This window comes from Anabrus simplex, chromosome 1 (assembly GCF_040414725.1).
Source record: "Anabrus simplex isolate iqAnaSimp1 chromosome 1, ASM4041472v1, whole genome shotgun sequence".
In the NCBI taxonomy this organism is placed as follows: Eukaryota; Metazoa; Arthropoda; class Insecta; order Orthoptera; family Tettigoniidae; genus Anabrus; species Anabrus simplex.
The window spans coordinates 892,245,238-892,272,703 of record NC_090265.1 but is presented as its reverse complement, the minus strand read 5'-3'; the positions used below and the strand labels follow the sequence as shown (position 1 = coordinate 892,272,703).

At 37.5% G+C, this 27,466-nt stretch overlaps 1 protein-coding gene across 5 annotated transcripts in view; it reads right to left on the bottom strand.

Annotated features, from left to right (window-relative positions):
* LOC136857708 (F-box only protein 39) overlaps positions 1 to 27,466 on the bottom strand; it is a 131,897-nt gene that overhangs the window by 42,039 nt on the left and 62,392 nt on the right. For 3 of the 5 annotated variants that reach the window (XM_068225284.1, XM_068225285.1, XM_067136575.2), the window contains 3 exons: positions 23,560 to 23,774; positions 13,089 to 13,361; positions 2,164 to 2,328 (listed from right to left, as the gene is read on the bottom strand). In XM_068225284.1, coding sequence (XP_068081385.1) covers positions 2,164 to 2,328; positions 13,089 to 13,361; positions 23,560 to 23,774 — 653 coding nt within the window. Of the gene's footprint in view, positions 1 to 2,113; positions 2,329 to 13,088; positions 13,362 to 23,559; positions 23,775 to 27,466 lie in introns of all 5 variants that reach the window. The other 2 variants (XM_067136576.2, XM_067136579.2) reach the window with 2 other exon arrangements.

Below are 27,466 nucleotides of genomic sequence, written 5' to 3'. Positions count from 1 at the left end.
TACATTATGGAGTGAATAGTGTTGAAGAACCTTGATTGTGGAGTCATCGCTGTACCATTACAGAGCAGACTAAGAAGGCATTACAAAGTCATTAGGAGTGTATTACAAGGTTATGACAATCCATTCCCAGTGTGTATTCTGCAGAAGATGCTACATAGTGTTCATTTGTCAGTCATACTCTGGTTTAGTCCTCTCCAAGATAATGCGCAGTGTATGAGGTGGCTTATATGTGTAATCTGGAGGTAATGTGTTGTTGTGCACAGAACTGATTATGGCTAAATGAAACCGTAGGCCAGGTGCTTATTATTTGTTCATTCTTTGACTAATGCAACATGGTTGTCATTATTTATTAATTCCACAGTAACCATTTTACATTTTGAAGGTGTATGGTTTAATTAACAGAGTACAGTGAGGTGACTGGGATTGTTTTGTTTTGTACAATTATCACACTTGGTAAAATGATTCCACAGGGATGATGCTATTTTGTTCATGTAAATGAGGTTAAGAATGGGCAGTCGTCTTACTCATATGAAATAATCAACCTGAAGCGTGGGCTTCAGAAATACGTATGTTTTGTAGATTGTAGATGTTTATTTTTATAAGCGGCAAAAAGAGTTGGTCTCATCACATGATGATTGTTGTTTGTTTTGTTTTATTTCGTTTTGGGAGTAAATTCACATAGTGAAACTTATAATAAATCTTTTATTGGTGGAGTAAGGAAAAACCTGGCGTGCTACCCAAATTTATTTTCAGAGTTAAATAGTAGCAGGTAAGGTAATGAAGCAAGTTTGGAGCCTCGTCAGCTTGATGACCACCGCCTTGGGAGGAGTAGTTCATTCATGCTCTACAGAATCAATTATTCCTGTAAATCTTTTATAGGTTGCACCCAATTTCGTTATTTATAATTTATTTGTTACAAATTTTCCATTTAGTGTTAGAATTCTGCCAAGAGGTTACATCTTTTTAACATTACAGCATCATCACTCAGACAGAAGAAAGAGTTCAGTGTGATGTGATTCAGCAGGCTGGTATGTTCTTTGGATGGACTGAGTGGCATAGTCACATAGGATAGTGATAGTTTAAATGTTAGAGAAAGGTAAAAGGGAAAGTGCTATCTATATAGGTTGTTCTAATGACAAACAGATAGGTGTTCAGAAACTTAAACTATTGTGCTGGACAACAGACACTTTATCAAAATGACAGCGTTATAATGATGATAGTCTGAGCGAGTCTACAGATAATTATTATCCCAAATGTCCAGGTACCTGTCCGTCCCAATGTTGAACATGTTTCTCTATACCCTCGACAATGAAGCACTCTGGTTTCTGGTTGAACCACTCTTCCACAGCATCAGGGATCACTTGATCAGTGGTGAAACACTTCCTCTTCAGCACTTTCTTCAGCAGACCTACAATGTGACTGCCAAAAGAGGAGATATTTTGACTGAAAGAAGAGTGATCCATAAGATCCCAGTGAAAACCGTGCCAACTGTCCATTGCTATATTGGCAGCATGTTGACATGCGTTACTGTGGAACATAAGAACACTTCATGACAGTTTTTCCCCTTCTTTGCCTACGAATTGAATCATGCCACTTACAGCAGTATTTGTTTGGATGTAACCATTGAACATGAATGTTGCTTCGAATTTTTCCTCTAATTAGTGGACCCATGCCTCAGACCGACACATTCTGAGCCATTACTTCAAATGCCAAACCATGAAGTGCTGTAACCTCTTGGCTGTCCTATCATTTATTTGCAGTGTTGCCTGCTGTGTCAATGTTTCACATGAACAACCTCAATATCTATCTATCTATCTATCTATCTATCTATCTATCTATCTACCTAACTACCTAGCTAGTGTTCAGACATAATGTCAAAGTATTTGTCTTTTTCTCTTTTGTCTCACTTTATGAATCAAGTGCCTTTCATATTCTTGTCAAAGAAAGTCAATCTTCTTTCTATTTTTCTATTCACAGTTGGAATCTGGAATATTATTATATGATGCTTAAAACAAATGCTTAGCTCTAACATTCTGTGTAGCATTATGCCCAAGAAGGAGAAATGTCAAGTTGAACAGTTTTATATATGGAGATAAACTACAAGGTTACAAACCATGGTCATGCTGTTAGTATCACACAGAATCAGTCCGGAGCCAGATGTACCAGCGTATGCAGGTATGGACATTGACGGCACAACAGCAGAAGCAGGGAGTCCACACGCTCATGGAATGACTCTGGCTGGTGATATCTAGGTAGTGACTGGTGCCCGTATACCCAAAGGTCAGCACGGTACAAATCAATTGCAGTAAGGATAGACTCTGACAACAGCTGCAAAAAGAAGAGAATCTTTTACAAACATATCATGCACTATTTATAAAATATAAACATTTTAAGAAGAATTGATGTTCACTCTATCTTCTAAATTATGTTAATCATGTTTTCTATCTCATCAAGAAAGTAACTAACTACTGACTAGCTTGATTTGTACTTATTTCTCTTATACTTATATGTCCTCCCCATTACATCCTTACTACAATCCCTAAATATGTGGGTGGTATGGTTAATTAATCAATAATAATAATAATAATAATAATAATAATAATAATAATAATAATAATAATAATAATAATAATAATAATAATAATAATAATAATAATAATAATGACGTATTTGAGCACCTTCAAATACCACCGGACTGAGCCAGGATCAAACCTGCCAAGTTGGGCTCAGAAAGCCTTAACCATTTGAGCCACTCTCTTTGGCTGATTCATCCATAAAGCACAGTGTAACAAAGTACAGCCAGACTTTTAGGGCACATTTCTCACACAAAAAAAGAAAATATACTGTATGAACATGTGTCCAGAAATGCTTATTTCCATATTAGAAATAGTTTTTACCAAGCAAGCGATTGCAGAAATCGTTTTTACCAAGCAAGTGACTGCGTGGGGGCTGTACATTAATTAAGACAACAGTTGCTTCCTTTCCACTCCAAGCCCTTTCCCACTCCATTATCGCCATAAGGTGTATCAGTGTTAATGTGATGTAAAGAAAACTAAAAATTTAAAAAAATCATTTTCTTCAACTCTGCATAGTACATTGAACATGGGAAACACACAGAGCAGAATGTGGCCTATACCACATGAAACCCTTTCTTACATGAAATGTTCAAAATGCTCTCGGTTAGCATGATACATGCATCAACCTGCCGCAGCACATCTGGGATTCAATACGACAGCGGGTCTTTACGAACAGGAACTGGTACCAACAGGGAAGAAATGACAAGAATGTAATGACGAAACATCTGCCAAAGGGTTTTGAGGGCCATTACAAAGTAAAGTGAAGGAAACTCAATAGATACAATAGATAGAAGGCAGTTCGGATTTAGGAAAGGTTATTCCAGTGAGGCTCAACTTGTAGGATTAGATTACGATATAGCAGATGTTTTAGATTCAGGTCAAGTGGACTCTAACACTATTGATCTACTCAAAAATGAGGGCCACTGGACTAAACAAGAGTGACTGAACATGTGGCTAAATTTCTAGAAAACAGAACTCAGAGAATTAGAGCATTTGAAGCATTATTTGATCCTATTATGATTAAAAGTAAGGGGGTGGGGATGGGGGTTCTTTCCTTTGCCAAATTCATAAGTGTACTTGGCATTCACATAAGATGGAAAGATAACTGAGGAAACTGGGGTTCTCACAAGATAGTATTATTGGATTTTCATGTTTTCTTGTATGATACAAGTAAGGAAATGATGGAACCAGTCATAACGCTGTTTGTGGATGATATAATACTCTACTGTATAGCATAATAAATAAGATACAGGAATGTGAATAACTGCAAAAAAGTTAGCAAAGTTGTGAGATGGACAACAGAAAATGGTATGATGATAAACTGAGTGAAAAGCCAGGTTATAAGTTTCACCAAGAAGAAATGTCCTCTATTTTAATTATTTTCTTGATGGAGTGAAAGTAGCTCATGAGGACCACTAAGTACTTAGGTGTTAATATAAGATAGACCTTCAATGGGGTAATCACACTATAGAGGTAGTAAATGAAGGTTACAAATCTCTTTATATGGTTATGAGGGTTTTTAGGGGTTGTAGTAAGAATGTAAAGGGGAAAGTGTATAAGTCAATGGTAAGACCCTACCTAGAGTATGGTTCCAGCGTATGGGACCCACACCACGATTACTTGATAAGGATGCCAACTCCCAGATCAACTCAGGAACATTTAGCTGCTGTAGGAGCGACAACATAGTTCGGCATTAACCACAGCAGTTTTGATAGGGACACAGGAACATGTTAAAACTATAGGGGAGAAGTATAAGAAGTATAAGGAATTTCCATCTGAACTGTCACAATGCATCATGGACATCATTGCTAAAAAACAGCAAAGCATCATCAAAATGCCACAGCAGTGCAGGGTGCTCAGCCTTTCTTTCCTTCGTCAAATTCATAAGTGTACTTGGCATTCACAGAAGATGGAAAGATAACCAAGGAAATTGGGAAAAGAATACAACAAGCAAACAGCTTCTACCAGAGAGTAAGGGGTATTTTGAGGAACCAAGATGTCCCAAAGAAACGTAAAGAAAGTATTATATTCAACCTATTATGAACCCATACTAACTTATGCAGCTGGATCGTGGACTACAACAAAACAAGAGGAGAGTAGAATACACGCAACGGAGATGAAATTCCTAAGAGGTATCGAGGGCAAGACCAGAAAGGATAGAATTAGAAATGAAGAGATAATAGTGATGGGTCGTTCATGAACGAACTGACTCTTTTGAACGACTCATTGAGAGTCGACTCTTGTAAGAGCTAGCTCCCTCCTTGCTCCTTGAGAGCTAGTCGTTCAATTACGAGTCGATTCTTGTACAAGCTAGCTCCCTCCTTGCTCTTTGAGAGCTAGTAAGAGCCGACTCTTTTATCAGCTGCGACTCCAAGAAAGAGCTAGCTCGTCACATCGACTTTCGTTCATTTCTAGCCAATACCGTACTTCAGAAAATCACGTGACATACAGATGCTGCTTTCTTTTTTTATAGACTACCCAGACTAGCCTCTTCCTGCACTCAGTGCACCAGTGGTTGTGGTCTGGCTGCTATGTATGTTATGTGTGCCATAGTTCTGGCAGCCTACTACCTAACGAAAGAATAAATAAACACCAAGTTTGAGTTAGCTATCCTAAACTAAGCATGAACAACATTCACTATCCAGAATACTGAATATACCATCCGACAAGTAGAAAGGGCGTAGTTTTATTCTGTCTAAATAATTAAGAAATACTCTGACAAATCCTCACCTATTTCTTAAATGCAGTCATAGGTATGAATCAACATATTGCCAACATCATTTGTTTTTACGGTACAGTGGAAAAATGAAATACCGTAGTTTTGAATCGAATCAGGGAAAATATAAAATAACGCTAGTTTTGACTCTTAAATATAGGCTAAATAAGTCATGCCAAAGTGTATACCGCAGTATATTTTGAAATAATTATTTACTAATGTGTAGTCGTGTAAGGAGTCCGACTCCTTAGCTGGGTGGTCAGCGTTGAGGCCTTCAGTGCAGAGGGTCCCGGATTCGATTCCCGGCAAAGTCGGAGATTTTAATCTCTTCTGGCTCGGGAACTGGGTGTTTGTGTTTTTCCCAACACTCACCTCTTCATATTCAGACAACACACCACACTGCCAATCACCACAGAAACATGCAGTAGTGATTACATCCCTCCACATAGGGTTAGCGTCAGGAAGGACATCCGGCTGTAAAAATAGGGCCAACTCCAAATGTCCAAGGCAGTTTGCACCCACGACCCCACAAGTGTGGGAGAAGCAATCAATCAATCACTACTGATCTGCATTTAGGACAGTCACCCACGTGGCAGATTCCATATTTGTTGTTTTCCTAGCCTTTTCTAAAATGATCGCAAAGAAATTGGAAAATTATTGAACATCTCCCTTGGTAAGTTTCTCCAATTCCTAACTCCCCTTCCTATAAACGAATATTTGCCCAAATTTGTCCTCTTGAATTCCAATTTTATCTTCATATTGTGATCTTTCCTACTTTTAAAGACATCACTCAAACTTATTCGTCTACTGATGTCCTCCCACGCCATATCTCCACTGACAGCAGCAGCCGCTCATCTCCTTTCTCCCAAGTCATCCCAGCCCAAACTTTGCAACATTTTTGTAATGCTTCTCTTTTGTCGGAAATCACCCAGAACAAATCGAGCTGCTTTTCTTTGGATTTTTTCCAGTTCTTGAATCAAGTAATCCTGGTGAGGGTCCCATACACTGGAACAATATTCTAGTTGGGGTCTTACCAGAGACTTATACGCCCTCTCCTTTACATCCTTACTACAACCCCTAAATACCCTCATAACCATGTGCAGAGATCTGTACCCTTCATTAACAATCATATTTATGTGATTACCCCAATGAAGGTCTTTTCTTATATTAACACCTAGGTACTTACAATGATCCCCAAAAGGAACTTTCACCCCATCAACGCAGTAATTAAAACTGATAGGACTTTTCCTATTTGTGAAACTCACCATATGACTTTTAACCCCGTTTATCATCATACCATTGCCCATTGTCCATCTTACAACACTATCGAGGTCACCCTGCAGCCGCTCACAATCTTGTAACTTATTTATTACTCTGTACAGAATAACATCATCTGCAAACAGCCTCATCTCTGTTTCCACTTCTTTACACATATCATTGACATATATAAGAAAACATAAAAGTCCAATAATACTGCCTTGAGGAATTCCCCTCTTAATTATTACAGGGTCAGATAAAGCTGCGCCTACTCTAATTCTCTAAGTTCTATTTTCTAGACATATAGCCACCCATTCAGTCACTCTTTTTTCTAGTCCAATAGCACTCATTTTTGCCAGTAGTCTTCCATGAAGAAGAAGTAGTGTAATTGTGTAAGGAGTGCCAATACCGTAAGTCGAACATATACGTCTCCTACGGTGTAATCATTCTTGAAAAAAAAAAAAAAAAATATTAGAGGAATGTGTAACATACCGTACGCAAAAAACGAAAAAATACAATATGTAATACCGGTAATAGATGCTATACGTGGTTATATGTACATTTGTGCTGGTAGTATTTTCCATCATTTTCGTTAAAGAATGCATTTAATCAGTATGTTTCCTGCGTTGCATTACCGAATGAAAGAATCTGTTGTTCCAGCGTGGAGAGTGGAATGAGAAACTTTCTGTATCTCCAGTCAAAACCAAGAATGTTCTGATGACATCTGTTGAGTGAAATGTAAACTACGTGAACAGACTTGTCATATGCTCACCTGGAAAAAAAATCCAGATTAATGCCACCGAACGGAAGTAGTGCCACTACTAGACCGTACGTCTCGTACGGTGAATGTAATCTTGAAAGACATCATTTTAAGAAGAATGGATCTTAGGCAAAGTAATATATCTCATCCATTAATACTATATATTTGTGGTACGTTTCTTCGTTATTGTATATAAAGCTTTATCATGGGATAATTTTCTAATGTTGCCAGCAATGTATATATTACAGTAATTATTCATTTGTTTTATTCCAAGAGTAGCGTGCCAAATTGGGCATTGTGTCGCCATCTGTTGTGAGAAACGTGAACTATCTTGCGCTACCTCGTTCCTTCAAATAAAAACGGGAGTCATGAGTAGTCTGTAAAATGTGAAATAACATTATTTTGGGCTCTTGATTAATAAATAACTCACGCCTTAGTATCTACCACAATAACTTACATCGCATTACATTTAAATAATAATTTATTAACGTGTACGTAGTGCCAATATCTCGAATGTACGTCTCGTACGGCGCATTCAGCCTTGAAAGATATCATTTAAGAAGAATGGAACTTAGGCAAAGTAATATTAGATGTCATCCATTAATACTATATATTTGTGATACATTTCTTCGTTACTGTATATAAAGCTTGATCATTAGATTAATTGCCAATGTTGCCAGCAGTGCATATATTAGTTGTTCATTTGATTCATTCAAACACTAGCGTGCCAAATTGGACATTGTGTTGCTATCTGTTGTGGGAAATGTAAACTATTTGCGCTATCTCGTTCGTTCCCGGAAGTCATAAAGAGCAGCCTGAAGTCATGAAGAGCGACCGAAAGTCATACAGAGCCGTCTGCCCTAAACCGGATGAACAAGTGAACGAATGAACCTGGAGGCAGAGAGCACGGACTTCCTCGGCTCGCTCTAACCTTCCTGCTCCCAAGAGTCGACTCTTTTGAACGACTCTCAGCTGGGAGCGGGAGCGAATGAGCTAGCTCCCTCGAAAGAGCTAGTTCGACCCATCACTAAGAGATAAGGAAAAGGACAGGAATCTTGAAACTTCACGACAGGATCGAAACAACAAAGCTAAAGTGGTACGGGCATATGATGAGAATGGAAGAGTGCCAAAAAATGTTCTTTCAGGGAAGTTAACAGGAAAGAGACCATGAGGAAGACCCCGAAAGAGATGGACAGATACAGTGTGGGAGTGCAGAGAGAAGAGAACCAGAAGATGTACTTAACCCTTTGGATGCCGACCCATAGTAGGGTATCATATGCATAGAATGCCAAGCATGTTTCAAGGGATTTTGCATCACTCTATAAAATAAATTATTTACGTCTCAGTTTAAAAGATATGGAGGTGGAATTTAATATGTGAGCTTGATATATTCCAAGGAATATAAACACGTGACTTGCATTTCAAAAAACAAAATTTCGTGGAATACTGTGCAAAAAATATTATTCTTTTAAATTTTTTAAAAGGAAAATTCATAATTTGAAATTAATTAGCACATTTTACACTGAATACAAAGTGACTAAGTGAAGATATTTAATTTTAACTCTTGTCTGGGATCATATGTACCAAAATTGTTAATGTATGTCTACTTTCCAATTTATAAACTAATTTCCAAAAACATTGAAAATATGGAGGGGAGGACACCAACAGTGTAACCTGTCAATGATTGGATATTTTATGAATTTTGGGATAGTAATAGTAATTATTTGAGAAAACTGTGTCCAGTAGCAGTATTTTCTACTACAGGACAGTTCAGAAGATCAGAGCAACATACAAAATCAACTATTAGTGTCAGGAATGAACGTGTAGAGAACAGATTGAAATATTCTATGGATGGAGCATCTGGTTGAGTTAGGCCTACATTTATTGGCCCTGGGATTTCATAAAAATGGTGGGGATGGACAACATTACTTGCAGGGAATATGCATTCAGTCCAACAATCATCTAATTCACTGTAACTATCATTTTCATTAGCACTGTCACGATAAATCTTAGACATTGAACGAAATGTTGTAAGCCCATTAGCCAATGGCACGGCTCCATCATTCTCTGGTGCGCTATCTGAAGATCCAGAAACATCATAATCATCACTTTTACTAAAATTACAGTCGCTTACATCTTCAAAGCAACCCAAAAGTTCCTCGATTTCTTCTCCCGAAATGGGCCTACGTGACGACATGCCTTGTTGTGATAAATGTACTATTTACAACTTTACGACCTAAATAAATTGCTATGTAACTATAACTACAGTAGAAATAATAATAAACTTGATATATTACGATAAATCAAATGCGTGAATTACAACGTAAAATTATTGAAAACAAATCACAACACGCAGACATAAACAAACAAGGAGGCCGCCATATTGGATCAGAGACGTCAAGCGCTCACAGGTCAAAAAGAATGAGTAGTCACAGATCATACACTCACATTTGACGAGTAAACTAGCAGAAATGAAGCTATGTCAGTGCCATCTAATAACATAAGAAGGAATTACAAACATTCTACCTTCTTTCTACTTGATTTGTAGTGCAATCTAGTGCCTTACTGCATAACTACACCACTTATAAGAGGGTGCCGATCGAATCGGCATCCTGGCATTTTTCGTACAGAATGTAAGAGCCGATGCATCGGCACCTTGGCACTGTAAGAGTTAAAAAAGGAGAAGAGTAGTGGAGAGACAGGCAGTGATGGAGGTCCTTGATTCACAACCCGACCCAGGAAGCTGGAAATGGGAAATGAAGATTATGATGATGGCTTGGCATTCACAGTTGCTTCTTTCTCTAGGAATTTCTTATCTTATTTTAACTGCAATGTTCTGTATGGCTTTGAATTTCTTTGTTGGCAGGGAGTAGAAAGGTTTTCACTGAGGCTCTGTCTCTTCGTTTAGAGGTAGTAAAGATGGTACCAAATCTTATTGTTTATCTCAATGCATGACAAAAACAGATCTGATGGTTGATACCACTGCAGGTGATCTTCTCCTTGCTCGTTTGCATTCACATGGCTGGACAGTGAATACACTGTCACCAGTTATGTTCGGTTCAGATCAACTATGCTGTTAGGTGTATTAGCTTCCTTTTCATGGAACAAAACTGGCCAGGATGACCACGTTATTCCTAAAACCATGTGTGTTCAGTTTTAAATGACTAACCCTTATAGTTTTAAAATTTTAAACATTCTTCAGCTTATCCCAGATTTTTCTGGGGGTTGTCACCCAAGATCGTTTTGATTTTGGCTGGGGATTTATGGCTGGATCTCCTTGATGCTACACGACTTTTCAGGTGAAAAGTCTAACCCAAGATCAATTGGGATTCAAACCTCAGCCATCCGGGTAGAAAGACAGCAGTTGAGCCACAGTGCTAATCATACCCCTGCTGTAGTTCTATTGTATAGTTACTGATACAAGTAGAAAGAGATGTGGAAGCAAAACTAATATAAAGGACAGATTATTTACAGCAAAACTGTTAATTACAAGAATAGCCAACATGACATTTGAGAATAGCAAGAAAGGCTATTATTTTGCTTTTGAATGTTCAAATAAGCATTAGTTGAGAAGAGGAGATAGGAGTGGATGGTGTATTGATGTTGTGAGTAATCTACTGATATTTCCTCTGGATGGAGGCAGTAGAATACATCCACGGTATCCCCTGCCTGTTATATAAGGCTACTAATAGGGGATCCAGGGGCTTTCATCTTTGGAACTTGGGTTGACAACTACTAGTCCCCTAGATGAGTCCTGGCATTGCTTCTACTTCCTTGACCCAAGCTTCTCACTTTCATCTATCCTTGCTTGGTCAACTAACCACAGCAAAGCATTATCAAAATGCCACAGCACGAAATGCAGTGATTAGAGAAGCCGTCAAAAGGGCTAGAGAAATGGAGCATTTTCCTATAGCTAACGTGTGGATGGCTAATAGGAGGTCAAATCTATCTGTCTTCTGAGTTTTTGGAGTATTTTCCTATAGCTAACGTGTGGATGGCTAATAGGAGGTCAAATCTGTCTTCCGAGTCTTTGGAACATTTTCCTATAGCTAATGTGTGGATGGCTAATAGGAGGTCAAATCTATCTGTCTTCTGAGTCCTTGTGGCACATACTATATGTAGAAATCAGATTGTAGATGGATAGTAGCCTACAGTACAAACTACATAATAACTGTAAAGGTACTTGAGTCATTTTCACGGAGAAAAAAATCACATATATTTCACTGTCGCTCATGGGAATGAAAGAGCCTTGTCATTCACGTCTAGCTGTATTCATAGCTTCCGTAGTCTTAGCTGTGACTTTGGATGTTGCAGCAAAACATTCTAAAATATTCAAAGCAGTTAAAATTTCCGGGTGGTTGGACGGAATTACATTGTCCTTCCAATCCCTACCGTTACCTCAAACAATAACAACTGTTGATCTTCAATAGTGCTTTTTCCTTACATTTAATGTGCACATTATTGAAATGAGTTTGCAGGCTAAGAATAAAAGCTGATTATTGGCTCAGCGGCATTTACAATTCTCGATTTAAAGGTACCAAGGAACGTAAGTGTAACCCACTTACTTGTAGCTTAACATCCTGTGGTTTGAAAATGATTCACTTTCAACTATACGCATTTCTTGCATTCCTAGCAGAAAAACAACTTTCAATGAACACAATGAATAGTGTCAGCGTGTTAAGTGAGATATAATGATGTAAGGGCCTAAAAAAAGAGTTTGTAATTAGAGGTAACCGAAATTCATGTTGCCTGAGGAAATCTTACATAAGAAATAATACATCCCTTGTCAGGACCAAAATCTTGGTCATGTTAACCGAGTGTTCGTCATAGGCAAGTTCGTGTTGATGGGATTTTACTGTATTAGGTTTGCGAGGCCTAAGGAGTCTTTCATTTTCATGACTTCCCTGGCCCTTACCTTTCTTTTACCGATATCTTCATTTGTCAGTGTCGGAGTCTTCCCTTTCCCTCTGATTAGTATTAATAGATGATAGCTGCTCCGTTATTCTTCCTCTTAAAAATAAATGTTATCACCACCATTACTACATCTAAGAATAGTGAACTCATCAAAAGCAAGCTTGTAGTTTTATCTTACTATTGATATCGTGATCATAGCCATGGGACCTCCATCTTTTTGTGGAACAGGGATTTGCCTTGGTGAGCAAGTCAGTGATGATGTCACTCAGCAATCACACCTCCACCACCTTCCTGGTGGATGAACTAAGATTTATATCAAAATGATAGGTAGAAGCTCCTAACTCACAGTGAAAATGATCAAAATACCAATATTTAGGTATTCTGTGTGAAAGAGTAGCTTTTAAAAGCATGCTGACTGAACATTTCTGGGAAAGCAATGCATTTATATCAGCAGCTTAGGTCTCAACAGGAAATTGGTTATAAACAACATACAAGGTCAATGACATATAATCCTCTTTAATCTTGAAGAGAAACTTGTGGCATTTAGTCCTAAATGGTAATGATAAAAAAATAAATTAGGTTTATGATACACGATTATGATTAAGATAAAAAAATGATATATACCTCAGAACCGTGACCAAGCGTGTCAGTCAAATAGAGGCATCTGTAAAGCAGAGCTCCAAAACACTTTCTGCCTCATGCTAGCATATATGATGCAGTGGGGCTGAAGATGGTATCCAGTGAGTCTGAAAGACTTTGGTTTATTTCTTTCAACCAACACCAACTTTACTTATTATACAGTACATTCCATTCCATTTAAAATATTGAACAACAGCCTAACTGAAGGGAAAGAGAGATGGTTTACCTTGAAATGGGGACAGTCATACATGATGGAGCGCACAGGAGCATTCTGTTGCCATGTAACATCTCTGTTCCGAACACCATCCATTTCAAAGTGGACTGATAACTGAGGATTATTTTCACGACACTGTCTCCAAATTCGTGCACTGATAGGCTTTATTAATACTACTTCATTTGGAGTGTAACGATTCTGCACAATATGTAGATGGCGCAATGCAGTGTAACTTAGAAGTTGCACCAAGTCTTCTCCCAGATTCTGAGGGCTGATAACCAGCACCTACACAGCATCAAATATAAAACATATTTCATCACACATACCAGCCTAAAGTGATTATAAATTACGGTTAAACAACTGATTTAATTTCCTCAATTCTATAATCTGGATAGTAATACAGTATAATGTAGAAATGATGCTAAACTTTAGGGCTTTTGCCGTGTCAGAATACAAGGTGAAATTCTTTACGTTTTAACAGAACTTTGCTCCATGTCTTCAGAAGAAAATCTTGTCTGTTCACGAGCAAGACTTCTCTTAAGAGATTTTCTTCTGGAGATGCAGAGTAAAGTTCCCTGCAAAACGTAAAGAATTTTCCCTTGTTTTCTGACATGGAAAAAGTCCAAAAGCTTATTATTGTGTCTACAATTATAGGCCATGAATGCATCAATCGAAAGAGTATAATGTAATCACTATTAAATAATTTCAAGTGAGTACCGGGTGAGTTGGCCATGCGGTTAGGAGCGCGCAGCTGTGAGCTCGCATCCAGGATATAGTGGGTTCGACCCCACTGTCGGCAGCCCTGAAGATGGTTTTCCGTGGTTTCCCATTTTCACACCAGGCAAATGCTGAGGCTGTACCTTAATTAAGGCCATGGCTGCTTCCTTTCCATTCCTAGGCCTTTCCTGTCCCATTGTCTATAAGACCTATCTGTGTCTGTGTGACATAAAGCAACTAGCAAAAAAAATCTTGAGAAAGGCTTATGAGATTAAAAGCACAAAGGAAACAATACAGTTATCTTGGGCATACAGGAACTGTTATGAATGTTGAAGGGATATGATGATACTCAGAGAATAATTACCAGCTTTGAACATAGTGGTCACCTCCGTACAATTACTTAATACACTTGACTCCCCCTAAGCGAACCCTCAGTAGTCCAACTTCTAGCCATGATGTCAAATAGACAGAGATGAACTTCTATGCTGTTACGAATCACTATTAACAGTTATGTTACTGCTATTAACTGGATGCCAACAATGTGTTATTTGAAACTGCAGCTTCAGCTACAATACAGTATCATAGTTTCAAAAAGAAAGCATGTTACATTACATCTGAAGCAGAAATAGGAAATTTTAGAGAAATTAGATTGATGAATAAATAATTAAAAATTTGCAGGAACGTAAGAAAGTGATGAAGAGGTCGTCATATCAGAACCAGAGAGCATAAAGATTTCTAACAATGTTGGTGCCAAAACTGCAGATATCTTCCTGGAATGTACAATGCAACAACCAGATATGTGCAGTACCGAAATTATGCTTGTAAAGCATGCACGACGTCAAGCATCCACATTCTGAGGACTAAAATTTTCGGGACATATTTTATAGGGAGTAATACTGCATGTGGAAAACTCGTGGTCTACATTTTGTTTAGTTAAATTTTTCTTAAAAGAAAAGAATAAATAAAACACAAACAGAAACAATTAACATAATGACATATTTGTCTCATTTATTCAGGGAAGCTTTGAGATGTCAGGCATCTTTTTCCTTGGACAAGGTTTTCATTTTTGAAGTAAAGTTCTGCACACTGGTAAGTCTCAGACAGTTTTTATTATTTATTTATATTTTATACCCTTCACTGGACCACTTTCGTCAATTTTATAAAAAGGGTTCTTCTGTTTTCTGTCAGCCTAATATTTTCATTCTCTGTGATCTTAACTTTCATTCTTTGTCTGAAATCACAAGTCTCATTGTCCATCTGCTGATCTTGGTATGTAGTCTGGCTGGTTTGTCTCTGAGTTTCTTGATACTGTCTGTATTGTTCTTTAAATCTTTAGTTCCCTCATATCTGTCTTGATTTCTGTGATCCATCTAATGTTGCTCTTACCGTTCCGTAATTTTTCAATAATTCTCCTGATGATCCTGTTGGCTGATGTCCTAAGTAGATGTTCACGAGATTTGTTTCTTCCTGATTGTGCTCATTACTGGTTCCATTTCCTTGTATACTGTTTCATTAGAAGGTAGTCTCCAGTACCAATTTTCCTAGTAGTTTTTGTTTATGCACGTTCTGATTATTATTATTCTTTCAATTTTTAGTAATCTGTCCATTTCTGCAGTGTTAGTTGTTTTACAGTGTTTTAAATTTGTGGCTACTGACAGGCTTCTTTATTGTATGTGCTCTTGGTGATATGTTGTCCTCTGGTCAGTTTATTTATTCTATTATGCCATGCACCATTAGTTGTGGAATCATACATAACCATTAACCCGGAGATAGGGTCATCTTCCCTATTGCAGGGGTGGGTATCCTCTACATCAGTAAGCGGGTGTGAAGGAGAGCTAAGTTCAGGCAAGGGACCCAGTCTTATGAGCTATAACGTGGAACCCATGCCCAGGCTTAAGGGTGAAGACCGTAACAGCATCTTAGGCAGAGAAGGAGACCTTTGGAATGGTGAAGACAGTGGATGAGGCAAGCCATCCTCTCTGGGGAAAATTAGAAGAGGAAACTACTGCCTTGTGGAGAAGAGGGATCTTCAAAGGCTAAGGGAGTAAACCCTCCAAAAAAATCCTCAGATGCATTAGGCTTAGCAGGTCAGCAGATGAGTAAATTTGTACTTGCTTTCAACTATAATACAAGCCTCGGATGGAAGTTTAAAAATGGAAATGGAATTGACAAGTCTCTGGGTACAGTTGCACAGTATAATGGTAATCCCGATGTCCATGCAAGTGTTACATCAGAAAACAAAACCCGATTTGGAATAATAAATATTTTAACTATGAATGGGAAGGAAAATGAATTGATTGACCTAATGGAGAGACGAAAACTCGACATCCTGGGATTAAGTGAAGTAAAATGGAAAGGAATGAAGAAACTAAGAAAGGGGTACATGTTGTACTGGATGGGTAACAGTAAAGAGAAAAGAAATGGAGTGGGATTTATAGTGAATCAGAATGTTGAACCAATAGTTGAAGTCGAGTGTGTAAATGAAAGAATTATAATAATGCACATATGTGTAAACAAGGAACTACTGAAGATAATACAGGTGTATGCTCCACAGACAGGATGTAGCGTGGAAGAAAAAGAAGAGTTCCTCAATGAACTGGAAACACACACTGTTGGAGATGGGATCATGATAATGGGAGATCTGAATGCTCATGTGGGAACTGATAGAATGGGATATGAGAATGTTCTGGGCCCATGTGTGTATGGGGACAGAAATGAAGATGGAGAGAAACTGTTGGACTTTCATATCAGAAATAACCTGATAATAAAGAACACATGGTTTATAAAGAGGAATAGCCATAAGATCAGCCAATATAGTTGGGATGGACAGTATGGAACACTCATTGATGTTATAATAACAGACCAAGAATGGGGAAGATACGTCATTAATACAAAGATAATCCCCAGTGAAATTATGGAGGGCGATCATAGATTATTAATTGTGGAATTAAAACAAGTAAAAATCCCTAAAATTGTAATGAAGAAGAAACCAAAGATCAGGATTTGGGAATTCGAGGAAGAGGATAAAAGAATGGCATTCCAAAATTGGATAAAAAGGAAGTTGCCTAACATGGAAATACGAAATGGAGAAGAAGAGTGGGGCAATTTAAAATAGACATTTGTGGAAGCAGCAATTGAGGTATGCGGAAAAACAAAAGCAAATGTTAAGGGAAAGAAGACACGATGGTGGACAGACAATATAAAAAAAAAGAAATAAAAGAAAGGAACAAGGTGAAGAAAGAAATGGATAAGGAAAAGCAAAAAACGTATCAGAGGGATGAGAATAAGATAGAAAGGTTACATGTGGAATACAAAAGATTGAAACTACAAGTAACGAGGAGTATCAAGGACGAAAAGGAGAAATGTTGGGGAGAGTTTACCAACAAAACTGAGCAAGATAGTCGAGGAAATCAGAAACTATTACACAAATAAAATCAAAAAGAATAAATCAAGAAAAAATCAAGGCTTTAGAGAGAGAAGATGGATCGATAGTACATGATGAAAAAGGTCTTCAGAATGTGATGACAAAGTATTTTGAAAAACTTTATAATGAGGATGACTGCTCGGAGGAAGGAGGAGATAAGGAAATGGAAATAATAGATGGAGAAAAAGAAGAGAACCCGATAACATGGTTGGAACTTGAAAGGGCAGTGAAAGTAATGACCAAAGGTAAAGGAAGTGGAAAAGACTAATTCAATGCTGATATGATTAAGGCAGCAGGAAGCATTGGACTACAGTGGCTATACCGAGTGCTCAATGCCATATGGAAGGATAAAAAGATACCTGAACGAAGCATTGTACCATTGTTCAAAAAAGGAAATAGGTAGAAATGTGAAAATTGTAGAGGTTTAACCCTGTTATCACATGGGCTAAAAATAATGGAGAAAATCATAGACAAAAGACTAAGGGATATAACAGAAACACAGTTAGGGAAGACTGAATAGATCAAAAATAGACTTGATATTTACAGTGTGAATGATAACAGAAAAACATCTGGAAAGAACAAGGAAAACATCTTCATATTTTTGGATTTGGAAAAAGCTTATGATACAGTTAAGAGAAAACACATATGGGAGTGCCTACTGAAAAGGAATGTACCACAATCATTAATTAACAAGATAAAAATGTTGTAACATGAGAGTAAAAGCAGTCATAGGTTATTTACAGCAGTGTCCAATGGATTACATATAGCTAACACCACACAAATAGATTTGATGACAAACTACAGGATCAACATTTACCAGTTCCCAGCAGTATTAGAACTAACAGTTCTGTGTATATAAATTAATACTTGAAATTATTCTCAATGATGAACATACTCAAGATGTTAGAACCTAGTTCATTTTCAAATTTATTCATAATTCCATCCCAGTTTTTAATGTCACTTTGTATATATTTGTTTTCATTTGTTTTATGGTAACTGTGTGCATGTACATTTGTTTAGTTATTAGGTGTTTCACATTAAGGCTGAAGATGGCCAGCCCCGGCCGAAACTAGTCCCTAATCAATGTAATTTAGAATATTACATATTATAGTATTGAAAGGTGGACCATTACTACATTAATTTAATAATTACATTGAGTAAAAGCAGTGTACAAGTGGGGAGTGGTGACTCTGAAACATTTTATATTTAAAAAAAAAAAAAAGCCTCCAGCAAGGAAACGTACCGTCACCATTATTGTTTATTATAATCATGGATGAAATCATAAAACGTATAAAAAAGTGTATCAGTAGTGATGAAGTGAATGCTTTGGTATTTGCAGATGATGTGGTGATTTGGGGAAAGGGAGAAAAGAAAGTACAAAGGAGACTGGACATTTGGAATGAAAATCTGAAGGAGTTTGGAATGGTAATTAGTAAAAAGAAAACTGTAATCATGCACTGTGGAAAAGAGAAAACAAGAAGCTAAGTGAAAGACAGAGAACGGTTAGAGATTGTACAACAGTTTACATATCTGGTTAGCATTATTAATGGAAGTAATGAAATCAACCCTGAAATGAATAACAGACTAAGTAAAGGTACAACATTTTATCATCAAGTCAGAGAGCTTTTATGGGATGACAAAGTACCCAAGAGAACAAAATTAACATCATATAAACAGTATTCATACCAATTGTAACATACGGACTGGAAATGCTGGTAACTAATAAGAGACAAGATAGTAAGATCCAAGCAGTAGAAATGAAATTCTTAAGAACATCGGTTAAAAAGATAAGAGAGAAAATTCAAAATATTAAAATTAGAGAAGAGCTAAATATAGAACCGTTAGTACAGAAGATACAGAAAGCAAGACTGAGATGGTTCAGACATGTAAAAAGAATGGGAAAGGAATGGGTAGCAAAAAGGGAATTGGAAAGAGAAGTTAAGGGAAAGAGACCAGTTGGAAGACCGAGAAGAAGGTGGATGGATCAGATTTGGAAGGACATTAGAGAAGCTGGATTGGATGTGGCAGAAGTAATGGAGCAGGAAAAGTGGAAGGACAGAAAGGAGTGGTGGAGGCTTGTTAACCACACCCGGGCGACTGGAGTGGGACATTGATAATGATGATTTTGCCATGTCTGCTTTTCACTGAGGTTATATATTTTTTTTCAACAATTCGTTTTATGTCACACCGACACAGATAGGTCTTATGGCGAATATGGAATAGGAAAGACCTATGAGTGGGAAGGAAACAGCCATGGCCTTAACCAAGGTACACTCCAGCATTTTCCTGGTGTGAAAATGGGAAACCACGGAAAACCATCTTTAGGGCTGCCGACAGCGGGGTTCGAACTCACTATCTCCTGAATGCAAGCTACAGCTGTGTACCCCTAACCGCACAGCCAACTTGCCTGGTTTATATGTTATTTCTCCTAAATATTTAAATTTGTCAACGATTCTGGTTTCCTATTCATCTATTGCGATTTTATTTATGAATAGTGAGCTAGTTGATATGATTTCTGTCTTTTCAAAGGATATTCCGAGGGTGATTTTCTGCGCTATTTTCTGTAATGATGTAACTTGTCAGGCTTCCCGAACGTTGTTGGAAAGGAGTGCAAAGTCATTAGCAAATCCGAGGCAGTTTCAAATTATGTTGTCATTGGATCTTACTATTCTGATGTTTTTTGGGTTTTCCTTGTACAATTCTCTCCTTATATATTCTAAGGCACAATTGAGCAGCAGTAGTAACAGGCAATCTCCCTGTCATAAAGCTATTTTTATGACGAATGGCTCAGAAAATTCCTGTCTAAACTTGACTTTAGATTTTGTGCTGGTTAAGGTGAGTTATATCAATTTGATTAATTGGTCCAATGGTCCAATGTTCAGGGAATTTTTCTGTTATCCATATTTTTGAAAGAACCATGTGTAGGGAGGTCCGAACTGCGTCATTAGCATATTTCCACTTCTATATATTAAAAGAGTTTATTAAAAACAGCTTTGGCAAACCCATCCGCCTGTTCTACTGGACCAGTTTGCTTCATTTCAGTTTTATTCACTCCAGAATTACCTGCCGGTGAATCATGAGATATTGACAGGTCTCTATGATCAGCCAACTTTGAGTAATCATAAAATCAAGTCATTAAATGATCACTCCAAAAATTGGCAGCGAAGGCTTACCCTAACCTGCAATATATTCTGTATTTAGCTGGTTGCTAAGTGACTAACACTTGCATTAATATTGTAATATATGCGATTTTCATCTTTAGTAATGTCACTGCATACAGCCATGTTTGCTTACCACCTCTGATAATGGAAGAATACTATTCTCTGCCAGATACTCTTTGATTCTCTGAATATACTCAACAGATGGCAGAACATTCCTAATAACTTACATGCTGCTACGTACGTACGGACAGGAAGGTATCGAGTCAACTAACCTTCTGTATGCCCATTAATAAAGCGCAGAGACAAGCTCTTGAAAAAGTGGAGTGGGTGTTTACTTACCCGAACCAGTATTCAACCATGGCCAATTGTATGTTGCATTATCTTGGGCAAAATCATTTGAAAATGTAAAGATCCAGATACGGCCGAATGGTTGAAGCAGAGAGAACATTTTATGGAAAGAAGTGTTATAAACTAAATTACGAATGAATCAGTTATGTACCAGTATTAAATGTTCATAAAACCATTGAAAAGGGCAGGCAAAACAATATAACTAAGACAGCCATATCAAGACAAGTTATCTGACCTATTTATAAGGAATGCTGCGGAGCAGTACGGGTCCACTAATTATTATTATTATTATTATTATTATTATTATTATTATTATTAATAATAATAATATTAGATACGTGCCTTTGCTGGCAGGACCTAGTGTTTACAGTGCACTATGTCTTCTGGTATAGGCTAGAGCAATTTTGTTACTTTCATTGATCTGTCTCTGTCTTAGCCTTGGCTTTGACAATATGAGTACTAGCAATGCCATTCCTTCTGCAGCCAGTCCCTGCTATAAATGGTGTGAAAATGTTGCTCATAGGGTCGGTTGGTGCATGAATTTCAGTGGGCTTGGCAGACTGATATGTAATAGCAACTTCTGGCTCGGTGAGGAAAGCAACGGGAAACTACCTCAATCCTCATTTCTCTAGTACGCCTCTTCAGTGATGCCTTAGGGTTGAAGACTGAACATACATACATACATTATATATACGAATAAGCCCATTACGACTACACAAAGTACTTACAGGCATGCATTTGCCTTCCTTTGTGCCTGTATTTCTTTCATTCTTTTACTGTGTGCTTCCTTTTTTTGTCATCAGACAAGGTTGTTCCAGTCTTCTTCTTAGGTCTTTCCTCTTGGTCAACTTGCCATTTGTGAATTTTGGATCTGAAGATTATCCTGTTTTAGACATCTGCTGGTGTAATTCCTGCCAGTTTCAAATCAGATTTCACCAATCCATTTCAATGTGTCTGTTTTGGTTTTACTATTATTATTGTTGTAATTATTATTATTACTGATTCATTGTGTCCAACTGAGGAGCGTGTTTGAACTTATATAGTACAATGTTTTTTCTTTCCTTCCCAATATCTTTTCATTTGTTCACGGAGTTCCTTTCCGAGTTGTTCTGTCCATCCTGTACATTCCCTTTTAGGTTTCTCTGCAAACTTATGTTAACTTAGCTTCTAAATTTTGTTCTATCCTGAATGGTCTCATTGGTAATAGATCTTCGTTTATTTCCATTAACCAATTATTGCTGTTTTTAAGAGATGGTACTACTAGGTTTAGAAGTTTCTTTGTTAGCCTGTTGTTATCCATTCTGTGTAGGTGTCTGCAGAACTTTAATCACCTTTTTTCTAACTGTATCCTGTGACTTTTTTTCTGTCACTTGATACATTTCCTGTGGCTTCATTTCTTTTTTTCAAATTTCGTTTTCATATTTTGGTTCTAGGATATTCGAGAATTTTACTCCTCTGGTTTTTTTCGATGTTCTATGTGACCTGCCACCAGCTATCCCGGTTCGGAGGCCTACAGTGTCTCTGGTTTGATAACATTTCTAGAGTCATAATTGTGCGTCTTTGATATAATGTTTTCTTGTATCTGTTTCAGGTGATTTTGTAAGCTCTTTGCAGTTATTATTATTATTATTATTATTATTATTATTATTATTATTATTATTATTATTCCTTTAATTGCATGCATGACTCAGGCTATAAAGCCTACTATTCTGCCAAACCATGTTTGCAGTTTTCTTTCCTTTCTTCCTCATTTACCCCTGCTGAGTGAATAATTTCACCTAGATACTTGCGTTTACCTTCTTGGAAGATTTTTCCAAATTTGGTGGTTACTATTCAAATAGAAAAAAATATATTTTTGAAGTAAACGTCTGATGTGAAGAATAGTTCTGGCCTTTACATAATTTAATTCCAATAAACAGCTGTTCACATAGGTATGTAGTACCAAACACACTGAAGATTTTTGCATGATGATATTTTTCTTCAATTTTCCGGTCACTTTGTAGAGTTGCGCCTGCAGTGAGGAAGGCTATGACGTAGTCATAGAGGCAAACGTACAGTGAGAAGGAGATGGCGCTGAGCTTGTCCTGGACAGCATGACAGCCACGTTGCCCAGAATCAGCCAGTTGTGCTGGCTTAGGTTAAATATTCCCAGATAGACACATTCCTTCAGAAAAATTACTCCAAACTGTCTCTTGGTTTGGTGAATGTGTGCGAGTGGTATTAATTTCTGACACCGCGTTAACTTCCATTATTACAAACATGCACTATCTACATTATGTAATAGTTCACTATTTGCAGAAATCATTATCAAGTAGTTCAGAACCTCAAAACCAAGACAATTTCTTGCTGTTTGAGAAACTGTACTAGTAACAACATGAATACACAGAGGTATATTTGAAATCACTGATCTATTTCCTTTAATAATTAGGATCTGTTTACATTTATTTTAAAGTACGGGAAGTACAACTAGATGAAACTTCAGCAACAGCTGTAAATAGAATACTACAGATATCTACAGTTCACCAACACAGACTTGCACAAACTGAACAATAAAAGGAATAACATTCTATAATAAAAAAGGAACAAATAAAAATACACGAACAAATCTGTAAATTGTATCTCTGTTGATTTATCGTTTAACAACTTCTTAATTTCACTGTATATTGCGTTATTCAGTAACGATCTGAAATTTGTAGGCTGGATGCTATAAGTCTTAAAATGACAATAAAAGAATTAAAAAAGCAGAAGTTTTCTATATGCACTGCATTATCCTGCTCATACACCAAGTAACTAAGTAATTTATAAGTCTTTCAACAAAAAATATGTTTCTTACCTTCAAATTAAGAAAAACTCCAACATGAAGTAACTGATATTCCATCTTGGTAGTGTTGACCACAATTAAATAATGTAAAGTGAGGTAACACAAGGAACACACCTCATCTAACAAATGTTGTGCTTCACTTCGTTCCAACATTAAATCCACAAGTTCTAGACGTCGTAAAGAGCCAAGGTTTCCCAGGAGTTCCTTAATAGCCTCCAGCAGGCGACCTGCCATAAAAACACCAAAATACCATAAAGAAACTAGATCAATGAAATTTCATACAAGTGGATTTTAATTCTTAAAATATATACTGAAATTTTAAACATGAATCAGCGTGTAATATATATGTAAACATTTTAAATCACTGTTCACTGTGCATAGAATGAATGATTTATTAGAAGTACAGTGGGAAGGAAAGGGGGGAATTGCAGAAGACAAATGGTCTAATGTTTTAAGGGAAAGGAGATTGCAGGATAAGGGCTCTATTCAGGATCAAAATTCAGGAAAGATGTCTGTGAGAAATCGTATGAGTCACTGCAAGTAGAACAACAGAGGGAAGGTGAGGAACAGGGGACTGTTGCTGAGAAGTGTGGAAGTAAGATGAAAGAAAAAGGTAGGAAAGGGAAATGTAGAACAGAGGATAGGAAAAGACAGGAGGAACAGGGTCATGAGAGGGAGAAAAGGGAGGAGGAAGTAGCCTCTGCAGCAGTCAGGAAAGATAGGGCTCACCAGGAGGGAAGGGGATCAAATGAGGTGGGTAGGGTTGAGGCTCTGGTCATGGGGGATTCCATTTTTTTTGGTATCAATGGAATACTGTGTAAGAGGGATACTGACTGGAAGGTGATTGGGGATTTAAATGAGACTATGGAGTGGGTATGTGGGAAACTGGGAGCGAGATTTCTACATCCTAATGTGTGGGTAGGAGATACGGGGTCAGCGCTCAGATGGCCTTCACTTAAACCGCAGTGGTACATATAAGTTAGGAAATTTGTTTAAAAGGGTTATAGGGAGGTACATTCAGGTAAATGGGTTGGTCTAGGGAGTGGTGATAAGGGTACAGGGATCTGGAAGTCAAGTAGCGATGACATAATAAGTTAGTGCTGAACTGTATAAGTATTGTAAATAAAGGAATAGAATTAAGTAATTTAATAGATATATATTTACCAGATATTGTAATAGGAGGCGAATCATAGCTGAGAAATGATATAATAGATGCAGAAATATTCTCACAGAACTGGAGTGTGTATCGTAGAGATAGGATAGGAATGGTAGGAGGGGAGTATTCATTCTGTTGAAAGAAGAATTTGTAAGCTACGAAAAAGTTAAAGATGACAAACATGAAATTCTAGCCGTATTTTGTACCCCTTTAGAAAACAAGCATCCTCGATTCAGGATTGTGCTTTAGAAGTAGTCTCTTGGTCAGTAATACTAATTTTTATGGTAGTTTTTGGGTAGGGTCCACTGATTGTTTTAAAATCATACCCATCTATTCATTCATGCCATTTTTTATTCTTGTCAGTGGATGATTATGAACTTTTAATTTGTCATTTCATTTCGTACCATCAGGGGCCGATGACCTAGATGTTAGGCCCCTTAAAACAACAATCATCATCATCATTATCAGCCATATGGTACTGCCTAATAGTCCTAAGTTGAATACCTTCTTGTCTATCACATTTATTTTTAACTACGACAAAAGCAGCTTCGTGATCACTAGAGCCCAGATTATATGTACCGTAATTACATATTCTGTTCCCATATACGCAGCTACAAGAAAAGCTAAAATGTCGCTGAATCACACTAAAATGACCATTATTCCAAGAGTTTAATATTATTAAAGTTATATATTTTTACATATTTCGATACATAATAAATATTTTGATAAATATTACGTATTTTAAATATTTTAAAGGATAATGTGCATTTTTAAGAAAGCACAATTCTTTTTTCACTAATTTTACAGCAATTTAAAACACTTAAAAACAGTTGCCTGTGATTAGTACCACTATATGAGTGGTGCCGTGGGTCTGCGTTGCCTGCGCTTAGTACCCACTATGTGTGTTTGCATTGCCTATGTGTGGCGCCATTATGTGAGAAACACCATAGGTCCGAGTTACGTGTACGACGTCCAATATTTGTGAGTAGTACCATCATATGTGGAACACCGTGAGTCTACGCTACTTTTGATTAGTACCCCAACATGACAAATACCATGGTTCTACTTTACTAGCGATAAAAGCAACAGGACCAATTTTTTTTTTGCTATGGGCTTTTACGTCGCACCGACACAGATAGGTCTTATGGCGACGATGGGATAGGAAAGGTCTAGGAGTTGGAAGGAAGCGGCCGTGGCCTTAATTAAGGTACAGCCCCAGCATTTGCCTGGTGTGAAAATGGGAAACCACGGAAAACCAGCAGGACCAATAGGGCTACAGTGGCTGTATATAGATTATTTAGATTAATCTGGAGGAAGAAAAAGATCCCAGAAGAGTGGGGAAAGGGTTTAATTATTCTGATATTAAAAAAGGTGATATTTTTTTTTTGCTAGTGGCTTCACGTCGCACCACACAGATAGATCTTATGGCAACGGGATAGGAAAAGGCCTAGGAGTTGGAAGGAAGCGACCGTGGCCTTAATTAAGGTACAGCCCCAGCATTTGCCTGGTGTGAAAATTGGAAACCATAGAAAACTATCTTCAGGGCTGCCGACAGTGGGATTCTAACCCACTATCTCCCGGATGCAAGCTCACAGCCGCGCGCCTCTAACCGCACGCCCAACTCGCCCGGTAAAGGTGATAAAAAGGAATTTAATAGCTACAGAGGGATCACCCTTATTGCCCATGAAGCTAAGATATTTGAGAGAGTATTTGAGAGTAGAGGAGGAAGCTAGAAGGAGAAATAAAAGAAGAACAGTATGGTTTTAGGAAAGACAGATCAACGTTTGACCTGATCTTTACATTAAGACATATGATGGTGAAAAGATGGGAGTTTGGAAAAAGACATAGTGATGACATTTACTGACATTGAGAAAGCTTATGACAGTGTGCCCAGACAGTTGGTATGGGACACATTAAGGAAGAAACAAGCCAACAGAGTGGAAGTGCAAATGATAAAAGCTATGTACAAAAATTGTGTTAGTAGTATGAAGACTAGTAAGGAAAAACAAAATGGTTTAAAGTTGAAACTGGTCTCCAACAGGGAAGTGTACTATCCCCCATATCCGTGCAACCACATCAGGTCATAAAACTTTTCAAGAGTACCATTTCGAGCCATGGCTAAGAAGGAAACAGACAGCTACAGATCTGCATACAAAACTGAAGATTCTAGAGGAAGCAGACCATGATACATTAAAGAAAACTACAAATGCTGAACAGTTTGGAATTGCTAAGTCTACCTTGTCTACTGTAATTCAGGATGATTAAACCATTCTACGGGTAGCGTTTCTGTATCTTCATGTTTTGCAGTCGCTTAGATTTGTTCCCGGAACCTGATGCAGTAATATTAATGATTTTCTCATGATCCTTAATTGACCATGTGAGAGAAAAGTGATGTGTTCAATATGGATTAAAGAGGACTTTTCCACAATCTCTTTCCCAGTCGAACCCTTGGTATTAAAGGTGAAAAGTGTCATGGCAGAAATCACAGAAAACAATGTTCAACTGTTGTACTTGTCTGTAAAGCTGATGGCAGTGAAAAACTCTTTCCATGGGTGATTGGTAAGTCTGAGAAACCATGCTGTTTTAAAAACATGAACAAGGATACACTACCTTGCATCTACTCTCATCATAACAAAGCTTGGATCGACAGCTTTTTTTTTTTTTGCTAGTTGTTTTACGTCGCAACGACACAGATGGGATAGGAAAGGGCTAGGAGTGGGAAGGAAGCGTCCGTGGCCTTAATTAAGGTACAGCCCCAGCATT